General features: G+C 39.9%; 1 protein-coding gene and 1 long non-coding RNA gene across 16 annotated transcripts in view; one reads left to right on the top strand and one right to left on the bottom strand.

Annotated features, from left to right (window-relative positions):
- The window catches only part of TNS3 (tensin 3), a 209,409-nt gene that overhangs the window by 147,682 nt on the left and 40,540 nt on the right, over nucleotides 1-21,187 (top strand). For 14 of the 15 annotated variants that reach the window (XM_064667006.1, XM_064667000.1, XM_064667001.1 and 11 more), the window contains 3 exons: nucleotides 9,815-9,993; nucleotides 11,482-11,599; nucleotides 11,695-11,778. The exons of the other annotated variant lie outside the window; for it this stretch is intronic. In XM_064667006.1, the coding sequence (XP_064523076.1) occupies nucleotides 9,815-9,993; nucleotides 11,482-11,599; nucleotides 11,695-11,778 (381 nt within the window). The remainder of the gene's footprint in view (nucleotides 1-9,814; nucleotides 9,994-11,481; nucleotides 11,600-11,694; nucleotides 11,779-21,187) is intronic. 15 annotated transcript variants of the gene reach the window in all.
- Nucleotides 11,892-21,187, bottom strand: part of LOC135420084 (uncharacterized) — a 410,960-nt gene continuing 401,664 nt past the window's right edge. The window contains exon 2 of the long non-coding RNA XR_010433340.1: nucleotides 11,892-19,969. This is a non-coding gene — a long non-coding RNA (uncharacterized LOC135420084). The remainder of the gene's footprint in view (nucleotides 19,970-21,187) is intronic.

The raw sequence follows: 21,187 nt of genomic DNA, 5'->3' as shown, positions 1-21,187 counted from the left end.
CATGGTTCCAAAGGTAAAACAACACATATGTGGCGTGCTGTCACCTCTGCTTGAGACTGGGAGTTCACCAGCACACACTGATTTTCCAAATGCTGTAGAATGTATTTATTTACGAATCTGGACTTACCCCATTGATATATAACAGAATCATTTGTGCATGGTGTGCACAAAGCACCAAAGGGAAAAAGCAATTTAACTGAAAGAATGTTAAGAATTAGGAACACTGGAGTGTTTTTCCCTTGATACACCATTGATCTGAGTCACTGGATTGAGAACTGTCTGCAAGTCAGGTCTCAGAAGGTTGTGATCATTGGCACAGTCTAGTTGGATGCCTGTAGCTCAGGGATCAAGTACTGAGTCTAGTCTTGTTTAATTTACTGATGACTTGGATGAAGGGGTAGAGTGCCTCCTCAGCAAGTTTGTAAAGCTGGGAGGAGTGGCCATAATCCTGAATGTGTTGGATGTGGTTTATCTTACCTTGGAGTAGCCTCATAGAATTTTATAGAGTTAAGATAAGCAGGAGAATCTCCAAGGCAGTTAATTAGCTATTTAAACTACTGTGGCACAGGAGCTGTAACTGATAGCACAAAGAAATGCTGGCTGCTATGGAGATGAAGAAATAGCCATGAATAAAGCATAGCCAGAACAGCAGTTGCTCACAATGGTTGATCTTACACAGTCAGGTTTTAGGGGAAGCTCTATACCCCGTGACTTAAACAGTCCTTGACCTAACAAGTATATTAAGAGAATGAATTTGCCTGTGATGGAGGGAGTTGGCAAATCAGGACTGAATGGTCTGAATGAGGTTGAATGGACAAATGAGATATTCTGAATGAGTGGGAGCGAACAGTGCTGGAGGTGAATGGGATTGACAGGATGCGTGATATGCATGTGCCTAATTTGAGGCTGAATTCCAAGAGGATGGTAGAGATATCTGGTCTCCTGCATGAACATGCAGAAAATGTATGCCTTAAAAGGCATGTGCATGTTTCCAGTGCCCCACAAAGCTGGAAGAATAAGCTTAAGAATGAACTGTGTGTGTGTCAGCTGGGATGTACATTATAGTGCATTCTTGCCTCCGCTCATATGATTCTGCACTGATTGACAGATAGGCAGCTACCTCTCCTTTCATGCTGCTTCTTAGATGTTTTTATACACATATTCCCTTAGCATAGGCCAACATGGCACAAACTACTGACTGCCCATGCAGCAGAGTTCTGGGTTCTGTCTAAAATGATGTCTTGGGTTAACTGGTCAGTGTTTTTGAAAATAGGAAGAAGCAGACAGTGATTGTTGAGTTTCTTTTCCTAGGAGGTATCTTTATGAACCATGTAAAACAGTGGCTGGTGACTGCTTTTTTCCTTCAGTGGTACGTGTGAATGATTGCACTGTATGTTAAGATTTTTCCAATTTTTATCTTTTATGTGAGCTGAGTTATGCGGAGGTGAGTTTCTGGTAGTCAGGGGAGTTGCTGTTTACTAATAACAGAGTGCTGCAATAGTGTTTAATTTTAAATGACAGGAAGTTTGTAGCATGGAGAAATTTTGATGTGTGTACATAAGCTTTTATCTGCAGCCTTATGTTCCCCCTTTATTTCACTCTCTGTATATTCTTTCATGCCTAATAACACATGACTCAGTCTACTGTTAAAGATGTTTGTAAGACTTACTTTCTCAAACCAGCCATCTTTTACCGCAAGGTTTGTGCTTATTAGGTAGTGAAGGAAAGCTAAACCAATGTTTTGCTTCTACCTAGAAAACTGTAAAAGCAAGAATCTTAATAAATTTAGAAACCAGAAAGGTTTTTACCCATTTTCATTAAAACCTACCATTAGTGTCACCCATGTCTCACCTTGTCACTGTTAAAATGTAACAATTTGCATCTTTAGAAAAATGTTAGATGCAGTTGAGGAATTATGTGATCAAGGTAAAGGAGAATGCAGGAGAACACAGTCATTCAAGATTTGAGGCAGCCTGTTTCAATTTCTGTGACCAAGAGATGCATTTCTGTCTGAATTGGCCAGCATGAGGAAGGGAGGGACTGTATTTTCCATAAGATTGAAATATATGTTGCTTTCAGCTCATTCTAATTCTTCTTCCTGCATAAGTTATTGTGTTTGAAATTATTATCTTAAAACATGTCTAGGTCACCTAATATTGTAGGGACAACACAGATACACAATTCATACAGCCTTACATTTTGCGTGGAGTTTATATAGCTTATCAGCTCAGTAAAGAATTGTGCATTAAACAAAGCATTAAAAAAATAAAAACAAGGTGGCTAAGTATCTGATTACAGATGTCTGGAATATCTTCAGAGATCTTTCCTCTATTAAAAATAAATATTTGGAGGTGGTCCAAAGTACAGTATCATAAATCATACTACAGTGCATCTGCAGACATAGGAGAGGGGAAGAAATCCTTTTTGCATACTTTATTAAATAATAATTTTTAAAAGCATTGAACTGCTCCAGATGTTCCCATTCACTTTGCTATTCTATGGGAGAGCAGACTCAGTCTATCTGAAGTAAGTTGTGATGTGAGAGAAGAATAAAGCTTGTCCAAATCTTCACCTGCCTTATTTGTATGTACAATACACTACAAAAACTGTTGTAGTTTTCATTGCACAGGAAAATTTTGGTGTCTGACTTGGGAGGTAATTTTACAGTGGTTAACAGTAAATTTGAACTGATATTTTAGCTAAATTAAAAGTAAAAATTGATTTTTTAAGTTAAAACTGGAGTTTTAACTAATCTAAATTTTAAAACTAAACTAAAACAAATAGTTAAATTAATTTTTAACCTACAGCTAAAACCTGAATTTTAGTTACATTTAGCAGCACTGTAATTTTTAATTTAAGTTGTGTCATGTACTTAACTCCACAAATTTTTTTTCCATCCTGTAATTTTCAGGATGTGAGCCTGCATGTAGCATCATTATGAACTCGCTCTAATGGTTTGGAAATACCATTTTGGATTTTGCAACAGGCTTGCTGCCCATCCTCGGTGTAGTGTAAAAGGGCTAAGAAACTGAAGTGTCCAGACCTGCAAAACTGCTCTCTGCCCTACATGGACAGGTTTGATGGTCTGCTTGGATTTGGGGTAGAGTGTAGACCTTTTCATTTGCTTGTTAGACTAATGGATTATAAGGAGTCTACACTCCTAGTCTACTAGCTGCTCTAGATACAGGTAAAAAGAATAGTTTGCTTGTAAATCATTGCTAAATATGGCAATGATAAATTGCTAAATATCACTTTGTACTACATTTTAGAAAGATTAATGCACTGAAGATATCACAGACACAGTTTAGTTGGCTTTTTTCTAATTAATCCCTTTGAAACAGTGTTTCTGTAGATTTGTGAATCTGAAAATTTGAGTATATCAAGATACTGCTTTAGTACTTGCATCAGAAATCCACCAAGGTTGTGGGTTTGATCCCTGTAAGGGCCATTCATTAAGAGTTGGACTCGATGATCCTTATGGGTCTCTTCCAACTCAATATTCTGTGATTCTGTGATTTTGTTTCAACTGGGTATATATTTGCTTATCCTTTTTCCACCACAGCAGTGTGTAGCTTGAGTTTTGTCTTGCTGTCTTTGAGGATGGTATTTTTCTTTTAAGTGTGATTGTAAAGCTGATTCTAAGTTCCTAAAATAGATTTGATATGGTTTAAGCCTAAAGCTGTCTTGAAAGCTTGATCATTACAGGTCTTCAAAAATCTTAAACTTTGCAGCAGATAAATGGTGCCAGAGAAGAAAATCACTTTTGATTTGGATAGTGTTGTTAGTAACATTTTTTAGTATGTGGAATAGTCCCTAAATGCTCCTCTGTTAGAAGTTAACTTCTGGACCTATTTTTCCCCTTGTTGAATTCTTAAGCCTTATGTTGGATTGAATCCCTTTGTTTCACAGTAATTCATAGGTCTTTTTAAAATGCTGTAAAGGCATCTGGAATTTCTGCAATGCTAACATAATTCTCCACAGAGTGTTATTTCAGCCTTCGTGACTGCTGCTGAGGTCTGTGAAAGGGGCACTGGAAAAACAGCCTTATGGGAGTTTTCACTGTACCTTTCTCAAGAGAACCCTGCATTTTATTGATCTGTGGGTTGAATTGGTAGAGCCTCTCATGTCATGCTAACTTTTCACACCAGCTGGAGCTGTGGTAAGAAGCTCGCTTGAAGTGCAAGTGCTTTGTCTGTTCCTCTCTGTGCCCTTCTGTGTGTGACATTATTGTACACAGCAACGACTTCTAACTTGTCTGTTTGTAGAGTCTGTTGTGTTAAGTTGTATTAATTAGTTATTGATTAAACATACATCCTAGTAAATTTTCCTTTTGTTTCATGAAGCAGTATGTAATTTTCTAAAACCACCAGAAGTTTGGCAGATTTTCTTGAATGTATAGATGTTACCTTTTGTCTCTTGTGAAAGGGAAAGTGTTAAAATGAATTGCATATTCCAAAAACCCTGCTGGGGAATAAATGAAATTAAGTAAGCGAGAAGCTGTCTGTGAAATAATAGTTAACATTGCTTAAGCTCTATCCAGAGAAAATTACCTTACTGTTACTTAAGCATTGATGATTGAAGGGGTTAAAATCAGTTTTATGAGTTCAGACATTTATATTTTAATGCTGTAACAATTCACCATGTTTGCAATCAATTGGATAATTTCTGCAGTAAATTTTTAATGTAAGTGTCTTGTAAAAACTAAAGAATCAGTTTCTTTCCTTTTAATGGCATCAATTCTTGCTTTCCAGATTTTAAGTACCTGTTGAGGACAATGTGAAATTTCAGTTAATAGTATTAGGTTCAAAGTTTGATAGCACTTTTGATTGAAAAAACCAAAACATCACCTTTGATCACTCATTTATTTATAAAATTTTGAATAAAATTTAGCAATCTAACACATTTTCTTTAAACACTGAAGATGATGTAAATATTTGCTAATTTCTAAGCAATATTGTAAATGAAAACATTTTTGGTCTTACATTTAAATGTGAAAAATTTAAATTTAATGACTTCAGTTTGAAATTGATTCTTGGTGATTTGATACTGTCTGGCATTGTCTAATAATAAACCTGCTTTATAAGGTGTATTTAGTGTTGATGTGGTCTCATCTTGAGTACTGTGTGCAGTTCTGGGCCTTACCATTTAACAAGGATGTGAAGGTGCTTGAATGGCACCAGAACTGGGGAGGTGGCTCGAAGGGATGTCCTGCAACGAGTGGCTGAGGATGCTGGGTTTGTCTAGTTCAGAGAGAAGGAGGTTGAGGGGTGACACACACCGCTGCCCCAAGCAGTTTGAATGCGTTTATTGATAGAGTTTTAAAAGTCTTTTCTCTAATATATCGCTTTGTTTAAAAAGCAAAGAACTTCCTCATCAAGAAGAACAATGCAGAGGTATAGAAGGGTAGTTGAGTGGCCTGTAGTATTCAGATCATTAAAACTGCTTCGTGCACAACATCCTAATGTGATTTAGAGCCTCTTATAGAGGGGTAAAGAACAAGATGCTGAAACTTTTATATTTCTTTTGAACTTTGTTTTGTAATTATCTGCTCCAGTTTGACTTTGATTTGCACAGTTAGCTGTGATACACACTCCTAGTGTAGAAGTTAAGGGAATGCCTTCAATGCACCATGCTGGGCTTTGGAAAAGACTGATAGTTCTGTTTTACAAATGATTAGGACTTCCATGATGGGTAGAAGGGCTATCAGCCCAGTTTCTTTTTATACCTCCACAAGAAAAGTTCTTCACAGAGAGTTCTACCACGTATTCTGTGCTTGCTCTGCTCTCACATAAAGCTGGCTTTGAGGCTAACCCACAAGCCCTGTGAATCAAGTGAAAACATGTAGGCATCATCTTGGTAGTTGTTGTGGTAACTGAAAGTAAATGTGGACCTTTTTAATGTACTTGGTAAATACAAGCATGTATAACACATCAAGAGGTAATGTAATTTGTTTTGCAGTTTAGCTGGGACAACTGCTAGTATATGAGATAGAGTACTGTTATTGGCATGCCACCATAGACAAGATTTTAAGCTTAGTGTTGTTTTCTTTCTAATAGCTATAAATACATCTCAACACTAGTCCAGGAAAGCTAAGCAGCTAAAGAAAGCAAACAACAATTAACCTTTAACCACTGGCCATGCTTCTGTTAGCTGTAGCATCAGCATAGTGATAACCATTTGACAAGAGAAATGGCCAGTGTTGTTCCGATGCCAGTCTTTTGAAATGTTATAATTTGTTCTTCAGGAAAAACAAGATTACTTTTGCAGTTCACATGCATTCAAGAAAAGAAGTAAATATGTGCTCCTGGGATATTTATGAAGCTCTGCCAAAAATTTAAGCTAAATTATAAGAACAAAAACGAATGATGTAGCTTCTAGGAAGTCTTGGTTCCTGACACTTTACACTATAAAAGATACCTTTTAAATTGGTAACTCTGGTACATTAAATGAGGCTCCTCTGAAGTACATTTTTGAAACTAATAAACTAAGTAAAAGTATTTTTTTGCTCACTCCCTCACTTAATTTTAATCTCTTAGATTTAGTTGCTTTAAGCTTTATTGTAATATATCAGCTCAACTTCTCCCCTCTATTGTCGAGCATCTGCTGGGAATTTTAAATATTGTGCACTTCCAGTCTGTTTAAGGAAAATATCCATTTTCTCTGAGATACCTGTTTGTAGCCAGATTTCTGGGGACTACATTAACTTTGTAGAAATTACAAGCTTCATGAGTGTATGAATACTAATGACATGAGTGTATCAATATCATTGATGATAAAGTCCTTTCCATTAGTGTGACAAGCAAAATTTGCATTTAATTTTAGGGTCTGTTTTGACCTATTCAAAAGGTAGACATTCTCTCTCATAAAGTATTCTATGAGGCTGTGTTAACTAAGAGAGGCGTATTCCAAAATAAACTGTCTGTACCTCATTAACTTGGTTACAAATTGAGTGAAAGCTCTTCTCTGCTGTTCCTGCCTCCCATTGCCTCCTGTGGAGGAGCAGTGGGACTGGGAGTGTCTGGTCTCAGATGGTCTGAGATTCTGCACAGTGATTCACACTCATTTTTCTTTATGAACTTACAAATAAAAAAAAAGAAATTCAATACAAAAAGTTGATAAATTCTGGAGTAGTATGAACTCAGTCTATATTCCTAAGTGTCTTCAATTTCGGTAAAAATCATCATGACTTTTTAGCATCATTTAAGAGGTTTGGAAGGTATTTGATATTTCATGTCCCTTTCTGGCTTAGAAGATCTTGAGCCATGCTTTTAGTTTGCTCACAGTGTCTTCAGAAGATACTCTTTCCATACATGAAAGATCACACAAAGTTTCAAGTCAAGGGAAAAAGAGTTAAATAGATGATTACAATATGGATGCTTAAAAAGTATTTTAGTTTTCGAAGTTGCACCATAAAAACTGAATCTCAGCTATGTATTTTCCAAAATGTGCTAGGTGTGTAAATGTTGACTCAATAAAATAAATAACTAGCTAAATTTGGACCCTGAAATTTAACCCTATTGCTGGAATTTTCAAAAGTGACTGACAGGGTTTAATTTAGTTAGTTAGTTGGTTATTAAAGTAGTTACTATCATACTGGCTTTGATGCTAGCAGAGCTGGATTTTTTTGGAAGTGTCTAATCCAGTAGTTTTGCAAGAGATTTATTAATAATTTTAGGATAAGCCACTACTTGCCAGCAAGTTACTTAGTTTGATACATATGTATGTCAATGCAGAATCATTTAAGTACCATAGGTTTTAATCTGAAATCTCTCTGTTTCAATCTTGAATAAAAACTGTTCTTCTATACCAAAGCATATTTATGCATAGTTGCTCTATAATTGTGCTGTGTAATCAAGGTAAAATGTCTATAATACAAATACTTATGCTGCATGCTAGACTTTCTACCTTGGCTTCTGTACGGAATGGATGTGCGTGTAAGGTGTATGCTGTTGTCTTTCTCTACCAAAGTCCAGTTCAGCCCTCCCGCTGGTTTAGATGAAGGGCACACTTTGGACTCCAACTGTTATGGTGCCACGATCAGGGTGTGTAGGAGATGTGCTTCATCAACACATACTTATAGTTGAAAATGATTGTAGGGTTTAAATGACACCAAGCAATTAAAGTAAGTTCTTTTAGAAATCTTCAGCTCTTTTAAGAGAAGCAGCTAATTCTCAAAGAGCTTTTTGCATGTACAGACAATAAAAGGTCTCAGAGGAGTATCTGAATAGTAGCTATGCATATGGTTATTTTTGTACTGTCCTGTGACTACACAGTAAGGACTGTTGTGGGATCCTTACTGTTACAAAGAAGGGTAGAATAGGCAGTTGGTGCAGGAATGTTCTGGAAGTGCCTGCTGTTTGGTGGGGATGACCAAATATAAAGTACTGCTAATCATCATCATCATCATCATCATCATCATCATGGCTAGGCTTCGCGAACAAAGATTTGGGAAGGCTTTATCCACATTTGTTGCAGGCACGCTGGTGGCTTATGAGGCCAATACGAGACAGACATATCTGATTGCAAAAGGCACAGCAGAAAGACTCCTTAGATGGTGTATTCTGCAAGACACGGTTCTTTCTGCATTGCCTTTTCTCCTCAAGGGTGATCCTGTGTGTGTTCTCAAAGGAGACAGCTGCGTTATAGGTGGTGTGTCTCCAGGCCTCCCGATTGGAGGCCAGAGTACACCAGTTATGGTGATCAATATGGCCAAGGCCGAGATGTTGTTTCAGGGAGTCCTTGTGTCTTTTCTTCAGGGCTCCTCTGTTGTGGCAGTCAGTGGCAAGTTCACCATAAAGCAGGATCTTAGGGAGGCGGTGGTCCTTCATCCTGGAGACGTGCCCTGCCCACGTGTGGCTTCAGTGTGCCCAGTGTGGCTTCAGAGCCAACAGAAGTACCACAGACATGGTATTTGTTCTCAGACAATTGCAAGAGAAGTGTAGGGAACAGAACAAAGGTCTTTATGTAACCTTTGTCGACCTCACCAAGGCTTTTGATACTGTGAGCAGAAAAGGTCTGTGGCAGATTTTGGAACGTTTAGGTTGTCCCCCCAAGTTCCTTAAAATGATCATCTCACTCCATGAGGATCAGCACGGCCAAGTCAGATATGGCAACACACTTTCTGAGCTAATCATAAGCCTGTATCTAATGACATGTTCTTAATAGCAACTGTGGAAACAAATACTGCTTTATGCCCTTGAATATCCTGGTTTGTTCTGCTGGTTCAACTTACTCTTCTGTGCTGTTCCTCAGAAGAGTTACAGCTTCCATGTGTATCTAACACCTAATTTTTGTGATTGTGTGATTGTCATGTGAGTCACAAAGGGTGTACAATGAGCTGAGTTTATAAGGGCCAGGGTCTGTTTTAGCTAAAAAGAAACCGGGGCGGTGGGGTGGGGGTGGGGAGGGGCGGTTGGGGAGAACGCAGTCCTGGACCGCAGCAATAGCTTTTCTGCCCAGAAGCGCTGTGTGTCAGGAGTGGCAAGAGAGGTTTCCCATGGGAGATCCTGTAGCGGCCCCTGCTGGCAAGCTCTGCCAATGGCACTGGGGATGCAGCTTCAGAAATGAGCGTCAGCAGAAACGTGCTGATTGACTGACTCCTCTAGAATCAAGGGCACTGTGAATATGTTCAAGCTGGTGTCAGCAAGGCTAACTACAACCGATATTTTTCCCCACTTATGTGGTTTTTGTAAAACAATTATTTCATGAACATTCTTGAATAGAATCACTACAGGCACAATATTAAAGTTTGTTTTAACATCTCTAACTGGAAAAAAAAAAAAGTTTCTTAATCAGCTTGCCTATTTATTTTCAGCAACAGGTATGCGAGATGATGGTGCAGCAGGGAAAAGGATGAGAAAGTTAAGTGTGGGGCAGTATGACAATGATGTCCCTGGGCAGCCATCGTGTAACAGGTGTGGATGGATGACGTCTCCTGCTACTGACGAGGCCATAATTCTAGGATCACCAATTGCTCTAGGGCAGACCAAGGAGGTAAATGATGAAGAATTTTTCAAGAAATACTTACTGAAGTGAATGGCCAATAGGAAGTCCCATTCATGTTCAGTGTCCAAAATCAATGTGAAGCAATTGGGCAGTTGCATCATGGCAAGAAGAACAAATGACTGCAGTTACCTCAGAAATGCAATTCAGTGTTTAAGGATATCTTGCTCTTGTCTGTCCTGTGTGTTTGCATGTTTTTCAGTGTTCCAAGATATCTCTGCTGGAACAGTAGATCGTATTATATTTGATTACAGAAGCCTTCTATAATTTGACCAAGAATGCCCCACTGTGTCATAGGGTTGTGGCAATTTGAGCCACATTAGAAATCCAAAATCCAATTTCCAGGCTTCCCCCCACCCCTTCCCACAATTTATCCCAACACAAGAGAGAAACTTTCAGGCCAGAGGCTTCTATAGGGGGAAGGGGAAGTATATACATTTATTTACACAAATAAATACTATACAAACTAAAGGCAACTATATATATATATATTACATTTCTATCAGTCCTTTTAAGCCCCTCCCTTTAACTTTAGTCGAGGAAGAGCCTTTCAAGGCTGGTATGTAACGCAGTCTATCTCTCGTGGGAGTGTTTGGGGATCCAAACACTCCCCCCCCCCAACCTTCAGCTGTTTGTTGCAGTTTTTCTCCTCACGAAGTCCAAGAAAGTAGCTTTGAGTCCTTTCTCCTTGGTCCCATGTCAGTCTCTGCTGTGTCATTCTCTCTCAGTCTCATACCTTGGTTCGTAGGCTGCTGTAGTGTAGCTTATCAATGTACGGGTCCTGGAATGTTGATTCCTCTTCTGGGTTTTCGGCTGTCCTGCGTTTAAATCACGGCAGAGACATCCTCCGGGCCTCTCTCTTCGGTCCGTCTCCATTTTGCCTGGGATTCCTTTCCCTGGCTCCGAGCTGTTTCGTCAGCAGCCCGTCCACTTGGCTCTGCTTCAGTGCTGAGCCTTAAAATCCACCCCCCACCAGCCTCAATGCAGTGGAGGGGAAAAAGCCCCCTAGCCTTGGCCACAGGCAGCTTGGTCCAGTTATACACTGTCCCAAGCGTCCCGCAGCTGCGGGGGGGGGAAGAGGGCCTGGCCTCCTCCCTCTTACCACGGGTGCTGTGAATCTCTTCCTTCACAGCACACACTCCAAATGCTGTCTCTAACTCTGGCCGAGGCAGAGTTGGAGTCTGCAGGGCTCCCCTTTCCCCCCAGGAGGGGGAAAGAAGGAGCCCAGCCACCCCCGGCTTTCTCCACCTACACGCAGCAGACACCAACAGCAAAACTGCCAACAGCTTCAGGTGCTGTGTATATATGATTTTTCAGCAGAATCGAACAACATGGATGGTGATTGGCTCTCCAGGGAACACTGCCCTGGCACCCAATCACCTCTGAGCCCCTGACTCCCGGGGGGGCCAATCTCAAACTATGACAATGGTTAAGTGAGAATTTTCACACCATAATTTTGCTTTTTGTGCCTTTTCTTAGGTGGTTGTTGTAAGTTATCAAGATGAAATAGGTGGAGAAATCTTCTCCACAACAAAAAATGGAAATGAATCTGTCACATCCATGCCAGTTTTTTCCCTGTCACCAGAGATGACATACGGTAAGAAAATGTCCATCTCTATTTATTTATTTTAATATCACTATTAACATTTTAGCTGTTACTGAAGAGGAATTGCCCCTTTACTTCTCCCTTAGTGACAACACCTCCACTATACCAGCAGCGGATTCTCTCCAGCCAAAAGGTCAGCAGCCCATCTGAGCTGTACAGAACCATTCCTGGTAAGATACTCCCTACTTCCTAAATAATGTGAAAATGAACTGTGTATATAGGCAACGAACACAAACAGTGGTTTATAAATAGGACATATAAATGGTGAATTTAGACGTGTAAGTCAGAGAAACAGATTTTAGCAGTTCTATTTTAATCTTACCAAAAAGAAGTAAATAATGAAGAATTATCCAAGAAAGATTTAATGCTGTCCAGTGTTTAATTGCCAACAGGGAGTCCCATGTTCACGTTCAGCGTCCAAAATCAGTGTGGAGCAATTAGGCAGCTGCATCACAGCAACAAGAGGAAATCCTGCTCTTCTCTTGATCTGTTTGCATGGTTTCAGTGTTCCATGATTTCTCTGCTGATATTTGATAATGTTGAAATAGTACTGTCAGGAGACTTGAGTTCCATGTGATTTTAAGTAGGTTTCATCTCCCTCTGAGGAACGAGGGGTGATATCCTTCTTGCCACCTCTCCAGGCAAGTGAAGCTGACAAGAGAGCTTGGCCTGCTCAGATGAAGGAGATCCTTAATCAAAGGAATGAATGTTCTGGAGGGGTTTTTTGCCACAATACAGTTTGTAAAAGTGCAAGCTGGAAAAGTACTTGTTAGCAGATGATTATATGGTTGTCGTGGTTTGAAACCCCCAAAAATCCAATTCCCGAGTCCAAGCCCCCCTCCCACAACTCAACCCAGTGTGAGAGGGGTTTTCCAGACACAACACAAGACTCAATATGGGGGGAAGGGAATTATATTACAATCACTACATAAATAAATATTATAATACATTATATGCATAATCCTAACTATCTCTCCTATGATAAAGTAATACTTACATTGGATCAAATCTCTTTTCCCTCCAATAAAAGTCCAGAAGGGAAGAAGGAAATATCCACCTTTAGGGCAGCAGTCTCTCCTCCTCAATGCAGCAGCTGTAGCTGGATTGTTGTAGCTGGATCTCTCTCTCCGTTACACACAAGGGGGGGTCTCCTCTCACCGCTCTCGGCCCTTTGACTCCAAACGAAGGTCTCTCTCCCATGGACTGCGATGCAGGGACAGGCTTGCTTCACCACGTCATATCATGGGGTGTAAGACCCCCATGAAGGTCCCTTCCTCAGGGGATTCAAGCTCCCCTGAGTCAGAACATCTAGGGCAGCTTTCAGTTGAAAGTCTTTTCCTCAAGCGTTCTATCAGAGCTCCTTTGCTCTGTCTCAGACTGCCAGCTTGGCAGCAGTGGCGGGGGGGGGGCAAGGCCCTCCTCTGCATTCTGTCCGGCCGTCCCAGTCCAGCTTCCAGGACGTCTGAGCTTTTTAGCTCCTCTCTCTCTGCTGCATGTTGCATTTTAGGACTTCCAGTAGGAGTCTACCCCCTCCTCTTAAGAGGGGTCTCAAAGGGGTTTTAGGGGGCTTTGATTCAGTTCTTACCCCCAGAACTGTCTTTGTTGAGCTTTCTCTTCTCTCTCTCTATCAGACATCTCTGTGTCTTCCTGCTTGGCTGCATGCCGCCTTTGCTGCTTCTTATCTCTTTCTGGCTTTCTGCCACAGTTCTTTGCTCAGTGCTGTCTCTGCTGCCACTCCTGCTGCCCATTCACAGTGGAGGAAGACTCACAGCTTTTCAGTCACAGAACCCGGTCCAGTTTAACACTGTTTCTGAGTTTCTACAACCCCAGCCAGGGGGCTGGGGGGCCGTGGGCCCCCAGCGAGGCTCCTGCCCCTTCTCCCCTCGTGGTCTCAGAACATGGCCACTTCTTCTCCAACTACCTCCTCATCCTTCTTTTCCGGTCTGGTGTTATATGTTTAAATTTTGCGGGGGTGCTGACTGGATCAACCCCAAGGGACACCACCCCCTCGGGGGTTACCATTTTTTTTAACTCCAGGGGAAAACCACCCTTTTTTTCCCCACCACAATGGTTAAAGATTTAATGTGATCCAGCTATGAATTTTATTAATAAAGGATTATTTTTGAGGCCTTAACTAAATAGCAGCTAAGCTGCTACCGATAACCTTTTTTGTGCAAAATTATCTGAAAACACTAAGATTTAAAAGAAAAAAGTATCTCCAGAGTTTGCACAGAAAGTGCTGGACATAGAAGGAAGCCAACTGATTTGTTTAAAATCTGAATAAAAATCACAGACATTCATTTAAATTTTATGCAGTAGAAGATTTTAAAGTGAAAATTTATGTATGGATATAGTTTTATTGCTTAGGCTATGACTGTCTTCTCAGGCAGGTTCTTGTAGTAGAGTTTTCATTAAATTTGATGATGGATTTTGATGCAATAATAGTGTTGCAGTTCTGACTTAAAAAAAACCTTCAAACCAACTCTCCTGTTTAATTTGTCTCATTTAATAGTTGTCAAAACCAAATAATATCAACACAGAATAAAATTATCTTTAGTAATAAAAAATCATCTACCCAGTTCAAGACATCTCTTTATGGTTCAGTTGCTGTGGCTTTTCCCTTTTCTCTCCTAACTCTTAAATAATAGTGGTAGGTATCCTCCTGAGGACAGCTTCAGCAAATCCATTACAGGTTAATCTACTGAACACCTTCTTATTAAATGGTTTCCATCAATGTTGCTAAGAGTTAGGACTTGCCCTGGAAAAACTTTTGGCTTTCAGTGTATTTCTCTATTTTGATTCTCCTCCTTTATTCTAAATGTGTCATCTCTCAAGTGTTGGATTTAGATACTCACTTAATGGAACGGTGAAAACAATTACTCTAGCTTAGACCAAAGGAGACAATTCTCCCTTAGAATGCCCATTTAAACATGAGGCTCAAAGTGCACTGAATGCTGCAAGTGCTCATCTCCGTATGGCTTGTCTTTTATCTGGAAACATAATGTACTTTGACACTAAGGTTAAAGGTGTATGAGGTGGGTCAGCTAGAAAACATGGAATTCACTGTTAGCAAGCATCTCAAAGGATTGTTGATTGGGTGACTTTCCCACCAGAGCACAGAAACTTCTATTGTCAGAGGCAAATCAGAAACCTACTTTAAGTATTATTTTAATTTTCTCTCTTTTAACTTCACTATTCTTCTTATTTATTCCCTATATCTACTGTAAGTATTTATTGTATCTACTTGCTTTGGTGCCTTCTGACTTTAGCAAGAAGTGAAGAAGGCTACTTCTTATTATTTCTGCTACCAATCCCTAATTCATGCTCAGAGCCAAGAGTGTTGTGTTTTGTGTGTTGAATGAGGCCAAGAATCTGAAGGGAACAGAAATAGCTGTTCTGGTGGTTAAAACTGCTTTAATGCAATAAAGGTGACACTAACAGCGTGCATTTTGCAAGCATTCTTAAAAGCCCCAGTTTTTAGTACTTTTCTTTGCCAATTATCTGGATATATTACTGTCGTATTTCTTCCTCATTTCCTTGTGGAGAATAGCATTCAGTGTAGTTAGCACTTACCAAGGGATTCTGTTGTGGGTTTAGAAAAGCGCAAAAGTATACATTTTAAAAAAACAATACATGGGTTTTTATATTCTATAGTCAAGAATTGCAATGACATCCAGTTCATATGTACAAAAATGAGAAAATTATGTGTTCTTTCTTAAGATATTCTTGTAAACTTTGTACCTCGTATCTTGAATGCATCTGATTTTTAAACTATTTATTGAAGAGCACGATCTTTAATAAAGCCTTATAAAACCCTGTATGAAATGGTGCTCTGTTATCCCTAGAAATCTTAATTTTCTTTCCAGGTGAAAACACTTTGCTAGGCAAAATCAGTTAAGTGGTGTTATGTATCTGTCTCCCTTTCATAAACTATGCCCTAACCCAAGGAAACTACAGGACTGTCAGCCTGACCTTGGTGCCTGGCAAGGTTGTAGAGCAGATCATCTTGAGTGCGATCACACGGCACCTACAGGACAGACAGAGGATCAGATCCAGCCAGCATGGATTTAAGAGGGGCAGCTCCTGCCTGACCAACCTGATCGCCTCTTATGACCAGGTGACCCGCCTGGTGGGTGAGGGGAAGGCTGTGGGTATAGTCTACCTGGACTTCAGCAAAGCCTTTGACACCATCTCCTGAAAAAGCTGGCAGCCCACAGCTTGGACAGGGGCACTCTGCTGGGTTAAGAACTGGCTGACGGTCAGGTCCAGAGAGTTGTGGTGAATGGTGCCGCATCCAGTTGGCATCCGGTCACTAGGGGTGTCCCTCCGGGATCAGTGTTGGGCCCAGTCCTGTTTAATATCTTTACTGATGATTTAGATGAGAGGATTGAGTCCACCATCAGCAAATTTGCAGATGACACTAAGTTGGGGGGGAGGGTCAATCAGCTGGAGGGTAGGAGGGCTCTTCAGAGGGACCTGGACAGGCTGGATAAATCGGCTGAATCCAATGGTAGAAAGTTCAGCAAGGCCAAGTGCCAGGTCTTGCACTTTGGCCACAACAACCCCACGCAGTGCTACAGGCTGGGCACAGAGTGGCTGGAGAGCAGCCAGGCAGAAAAGGACCTGGGAGTTTGGATTGACAAGAAGCTGAACATGAGCCAGCAGTGTGCTCAGGTGACCAATTGGGAAGGCCAATGGCATCCTGGCCTGTACCAGGAACAATGTGGCCAGCAGGTCCAGGGAAGTGACTCTTCCCCTGTACTCAGCGCTGGTTAGGCCGCACTTCAAGTACTGTGTCCAGTTCTGGGCTCCTCAGTTTAGGAAGGATATTGAGGTGCTGGAGCAGGTCTAAAGAAGGGCAATGAGGCTGGTGAAGGGACTCGAGTACAAGTCCTGTGAGGAGAGGCTGAGGGAGCTGGTGTTGTTTAGCCTGGAGAAGAGGAGGCTCAGGGAAGACCTCTACAACTACCTGAAAGGAAGTTGTAGTGAGGCGGGTATTGGTTTCTTTTCCCAGGCAACCAGCAACAGGACAGTCTTAAGCTGTGCCAGGGGAGGTTTAGGTTAAATGTTAGGAAGTTCTTTACAGAAAGAGTGATTGGGCATTGGAATGGACTGCCCAGGGAGGTGGTGGAGTCACTGTACCTGGAGGTGTTTAAGAAGAGACTGGATGTGGCACTTAGTGCCATGGTCTAGTAAGCAAGGTGTTGTTAGGTCAAAGGTTGGACTCAGTGATCTCAGAGGTCCTTTCCAACCTAGCTGATTCTGTTACTCTGTGATTCTTCTTTCTCCCTGTACATTTATGGGAGATGTCCTGCCTGCAGGATTTCTTTCCAGAGCCTTGTTCTTTCTCAGACAGGAGCAAGTTTCACCTCCCTCAGTATGTGTGCATGCAGTCATTTTGTGTCAGCACTGCTGCTTCAGGGATCATTTCCTGCCATGGTTTCATCGCCCTTTTCCTTACTTTACATAGCTTGAAAGTAATACAGCACCCACAGAGTTCAATCTGAATTATCTTTTGAAAGATACCTTACCTTGTTTCTTGAGACAAACTTGAGTGGTCTATAAACTGGCTAGCAGTCTATAATATGGCTAGTTTTATAAATACCCCATTTAAAAGCAGGGCTCCAGGTAGAATTCATATACAGCTCTCTTGAATATCACAATAGCAGTTGTATATCCCATGGGAGGGAGAGTCCCACACATTAGTGAAGGAACAGAAACATTACTTGTAGGCCATTTTGAAGCTTATAAAGGCTCTCTTGTCTCAGACAGCATACAGCTAATTGAAGTCCCTTTGTATATAGAATAAAAGCATAGTAAGCTCTTTGACAGAGGACTGAACTCTGGCTAACCGCCCTGCCACTCCACCCTTCAGGCTGGATGTGAGGAGCTGCCCCTTCTTCAGCCCTGGTCAAAGCTTAGACAGAACTTCGTAGAAAATCTCCATTCACAAGCAGGCACTGTCTTGTAACAGAAAGCAGGGATCTGTGGAACAATGGAAGATTGTCTATAATCCTTTATCAATGTACTGACAAAGATAAGACACAATGCCTCGTTTTTCCATCTTTTCTAAACAGCCCAAGTAACCTTGTGTAGTTCAAGCAGTGCATAGGATGGAATGATAGCACTGGTGCTGGTAGGAGGAATCTTGGAGCCTTCAAACATGTAAGGCCTTGCCTTTTCGTCCTCTCTTTGGAGCTTAGACTAGGTACTGTACTCAAAGGTCTTGTATGAGCTGCATCTGTTCTAAAATTTTTTAAAATTTCATCTTTTCTTGTCATGATGTCATGGAACTCTTCCAGACCAGACACTGGAGTATTTCCACAGTTTTTCTCCTACAGACTGTTTTTATTTGACATTGTAACCCTCAATTCCTCCCATTGACTAACATAGACTTACTCTGTTATATCATCCAGTAGTGATGAATGTTTATAAATCTCTTGGAAGGCAGAGCCGCAACCTGATGGATATCCTCATTACTGCATAATTGTATACTGATTAGAATTTTACACTGTTGTAGTTTCATACTGTTATTCCAGGATTATAATTTCTTCCAGTCACTGAGTTGCAAGGGAAACAAAACATACTGCTTAATTGTTTGATTAAAAGAATCTCAGGCTTCTAGACTGAAAATGTCTTCTGCGTGTCAGGATAGTCAGTAGCATTGGGAATAAAAGTGAAACTAATTTGTGAAAGGAAAAAATTCCCTGTTTATGATGGGCAAACACTTTCTCCACAGTGTGAAAAGCTTTCATATAATATTGATTTTTACTTGCCTTTCTCTCCTCCTCTTACCTGCTTATATAAGATATACATGGTCAAATCAAGTAATAGCTATGGAACATTTCCAGACATCTGGGTTCATTTGCCTAAAACAAGAGCGCATCCACTTATGTGTATGGTTATCATAATCTCTGTGCTCCTGGAAACAAAGGTGCATTTTGGTTTTTGCTGTTGTGATTTTGGGTTTGGGTTTTTTTGGGTGTTTTGGGTTTTTGTTTATTCTTGTGGTTTTCCATTTGTTTGTTGAGGCTTTAACAAGAAATAAAAAATACAAGTAGAGACAGGAAATTTATGATGTTTAATACAAAGCAGATATATGAAGTTATGTTTTTCATTTTCCTGAAATTGACCTTGACATGTTTATCTCATGGATGAATATTGTGTTCATCTACACAATATTTTTATAATCAAACACTTAACGTTTCTTAATTATTATAAATATACCATTTACTAGTGCATAAGAAGCCTCCATAGGCTTCAGGAGCAAGCAGGAAAGGACTCAGTTCTCCTGTTTGGATTCTACCAGCATGAACTTAATGAAGTCTTCCAGAAAGAGCATGTGGAACACTGTAAAGCTTAATCATAAATGTTCAGAGACTGCTTCTTGGCTGTTGTAAGGACTGAAGTCAGTATAATGTGCTATGATCTGTGTCACACTTTTTGTCCCTGGATTACTTTCATTGAGACCTCAATAAAACTAACCTTTATACAAAGGTTTTGTTGCATGAAGTTTGGAGATGACTTGATGCATTTTCAAGTCTTCATTGTCACAGACGTCCCTATGTGCCACTGATTACAGTATAGTTCTTAACATATCTTTCAAATAGAAACATGGAAATTTTGTATTTGTTTGGCCTGCAGAGAAATAAGCATTGCTTATTATCAGTGATTTCACTCTGATAGTCCAAATTCACAGCAAAGGTAATATTACATCTCATATGCTGAAAAACATAACCATTTAATTTAGTTTATATCAATTAGAATGGTGGAAAATATCTTGTAACAGAAGAACCAAATTGAAACTGAAAATAACTTAAAATACTTGTAGCCTATGCCTGCTTTTAGTAAGCAGTATTAACCAAAATACTTGCAGTTAAATGTCTACAACTGAGCTGTTTGGTAATCAGCTTTAATTTAGCTTTTTTTTTCCCCCCACTCAGTTTGGGTAAGATTTTCATGGGAGGTAGTCTCCCAGTCCACACTGCTTAACTTCCCGAAGCTTTATTCTCTGGCTTAGAGATTAAATATTTCGATATTAATGCATTTAGCTAGCTACATATGGACAGGTTTTGTTTACAGCTATGTTATGTGTTTCTAAATGAAACTTTAAAAAAACTGTACATATTTTAGCCACTCAGTAAACATTCCAACATGTCATTGATTCAGAGGAGAAAGGAATACAATTATACATAACAGAATATAAAAAACTAGCTGGTGCCAAATCCATGGAAGATAGTATGTGATGATAAAGCAGTGGGACAATATAAATGTCTTTTCTTTGGCTGATACGTTAAAGTTTACAAATTATGCTATTCTTTTTACTGGATTTTCATAAGAAAGCTCATTCTCTAAAGTATACTTTGTCCTGCATTGATTTTGGATACTGTAGTTCGATAAAATATTCTGAAACATGAATGCATTTTGGTTTTTAGCCAGTGTTGTACCTGATCACAGACTTAAAAATTCTTTAAATCTGATGCTCATGTCAAGACAAAGATATTTCATGGTGAAATGTTCTTACAGCCCCGCAAGCTAAACTTCTGCAAAGAGACAGGGTCTGCTGTGACCTACATGTTGAACATCATGTTGAATGAGAAAAATTCATGTACTACAGATGGTCATGGAAAATACTGTGCTAGCAGAATGCATAATCTAGTGCACATGTATATAATTCCATGTGCAGCTTCTCTATAATCCTGCAGAATTAAAAAAAAAAAAAAGAGAAGATGATTAGGTGCTTCAGACATTACGTTGAAGAGATCTCTTGTAAAGCTATTCACTCTCTTCTTTTCCTCTCCCCGTCACTTTTGTAGCAGGATTTTCATCTGGATGGAAACAGTGTGATCACAGATCAGAACGAGCCTTAAATGGTATTTTGCCCTGTTAAAAGTGCTTTGGAGAAAGAATCAGATACTGGTTTGGAAGGACTGTTTTATAGTGCATGTTCATTTTCCTGTGCAAATATTCACATTGCTTTATTTTCTTGTTTTTAATGGATGACTTTTCATTCCATATGAGAAAGTGCTGATTGATAAGTAAATCAGAGAACTGAGACTGTCGCCCTAAAAAGGGCCCTCTCTGCATTATCCATTTGAACCAAGACACTGCTGAAAAGTTATATGAAGTCTTCTGCCTAAAACAGCAAATGTGAATTAACTTTTTTCACAGGGAAATGAGTATCTAAGTGGTGGGGACCCTCAATGGAGAGAAATAGGCTCTCCACTTTCTCATCCACTCAAATGTTGAACTGTGTTAGAAGAATGGCAGATCTTGTGACGAAAATGTTGTCCTATGGAAATTCATATGCAATAAGCTTTCTAGATCAGGACATCTTTCAAGTCTCTTGCATGTTATAAGTCTTTCATCAGTGGTACCTGACTGCTCCATAATCCCACACTAGTACCGTTAAATCAAATAACTACTGATAGGTTCTTCTTCAAGAAGGCACAGCCTGTAGACCTCATCCCTTATTTGGAGCACTTCACTTTAATGCAGTCTGTCTGCTATTTGTTTGGTCTTGACTAACTTTTCCTAACACTGTGAATTGAAAATTAAACAACTGCCTTTTTTCAAAAG

The sequence above is a fragment of the Pseudopipra pipra genome, chromosome 1 (genome assembly GCF_036250125.1).
Source record: "Pseudopipra pipra isolate bDixPip1 chromosome 1, bDixPip1.hap1, whole genome shotgun sequence".
In the NCBI taxonomy this organism is placed as follows: domain Eukaryota; kingdom Metazoa; phylum Chordata; class Aves; order Passeriformes; family Pipridae; genus Pseudopipra; species Pseudopipra pipra.
Note: the sequence above shows the minus strand (reverse complement) of the source record. Positions and strands in the feature narration are given on the sequence as shown.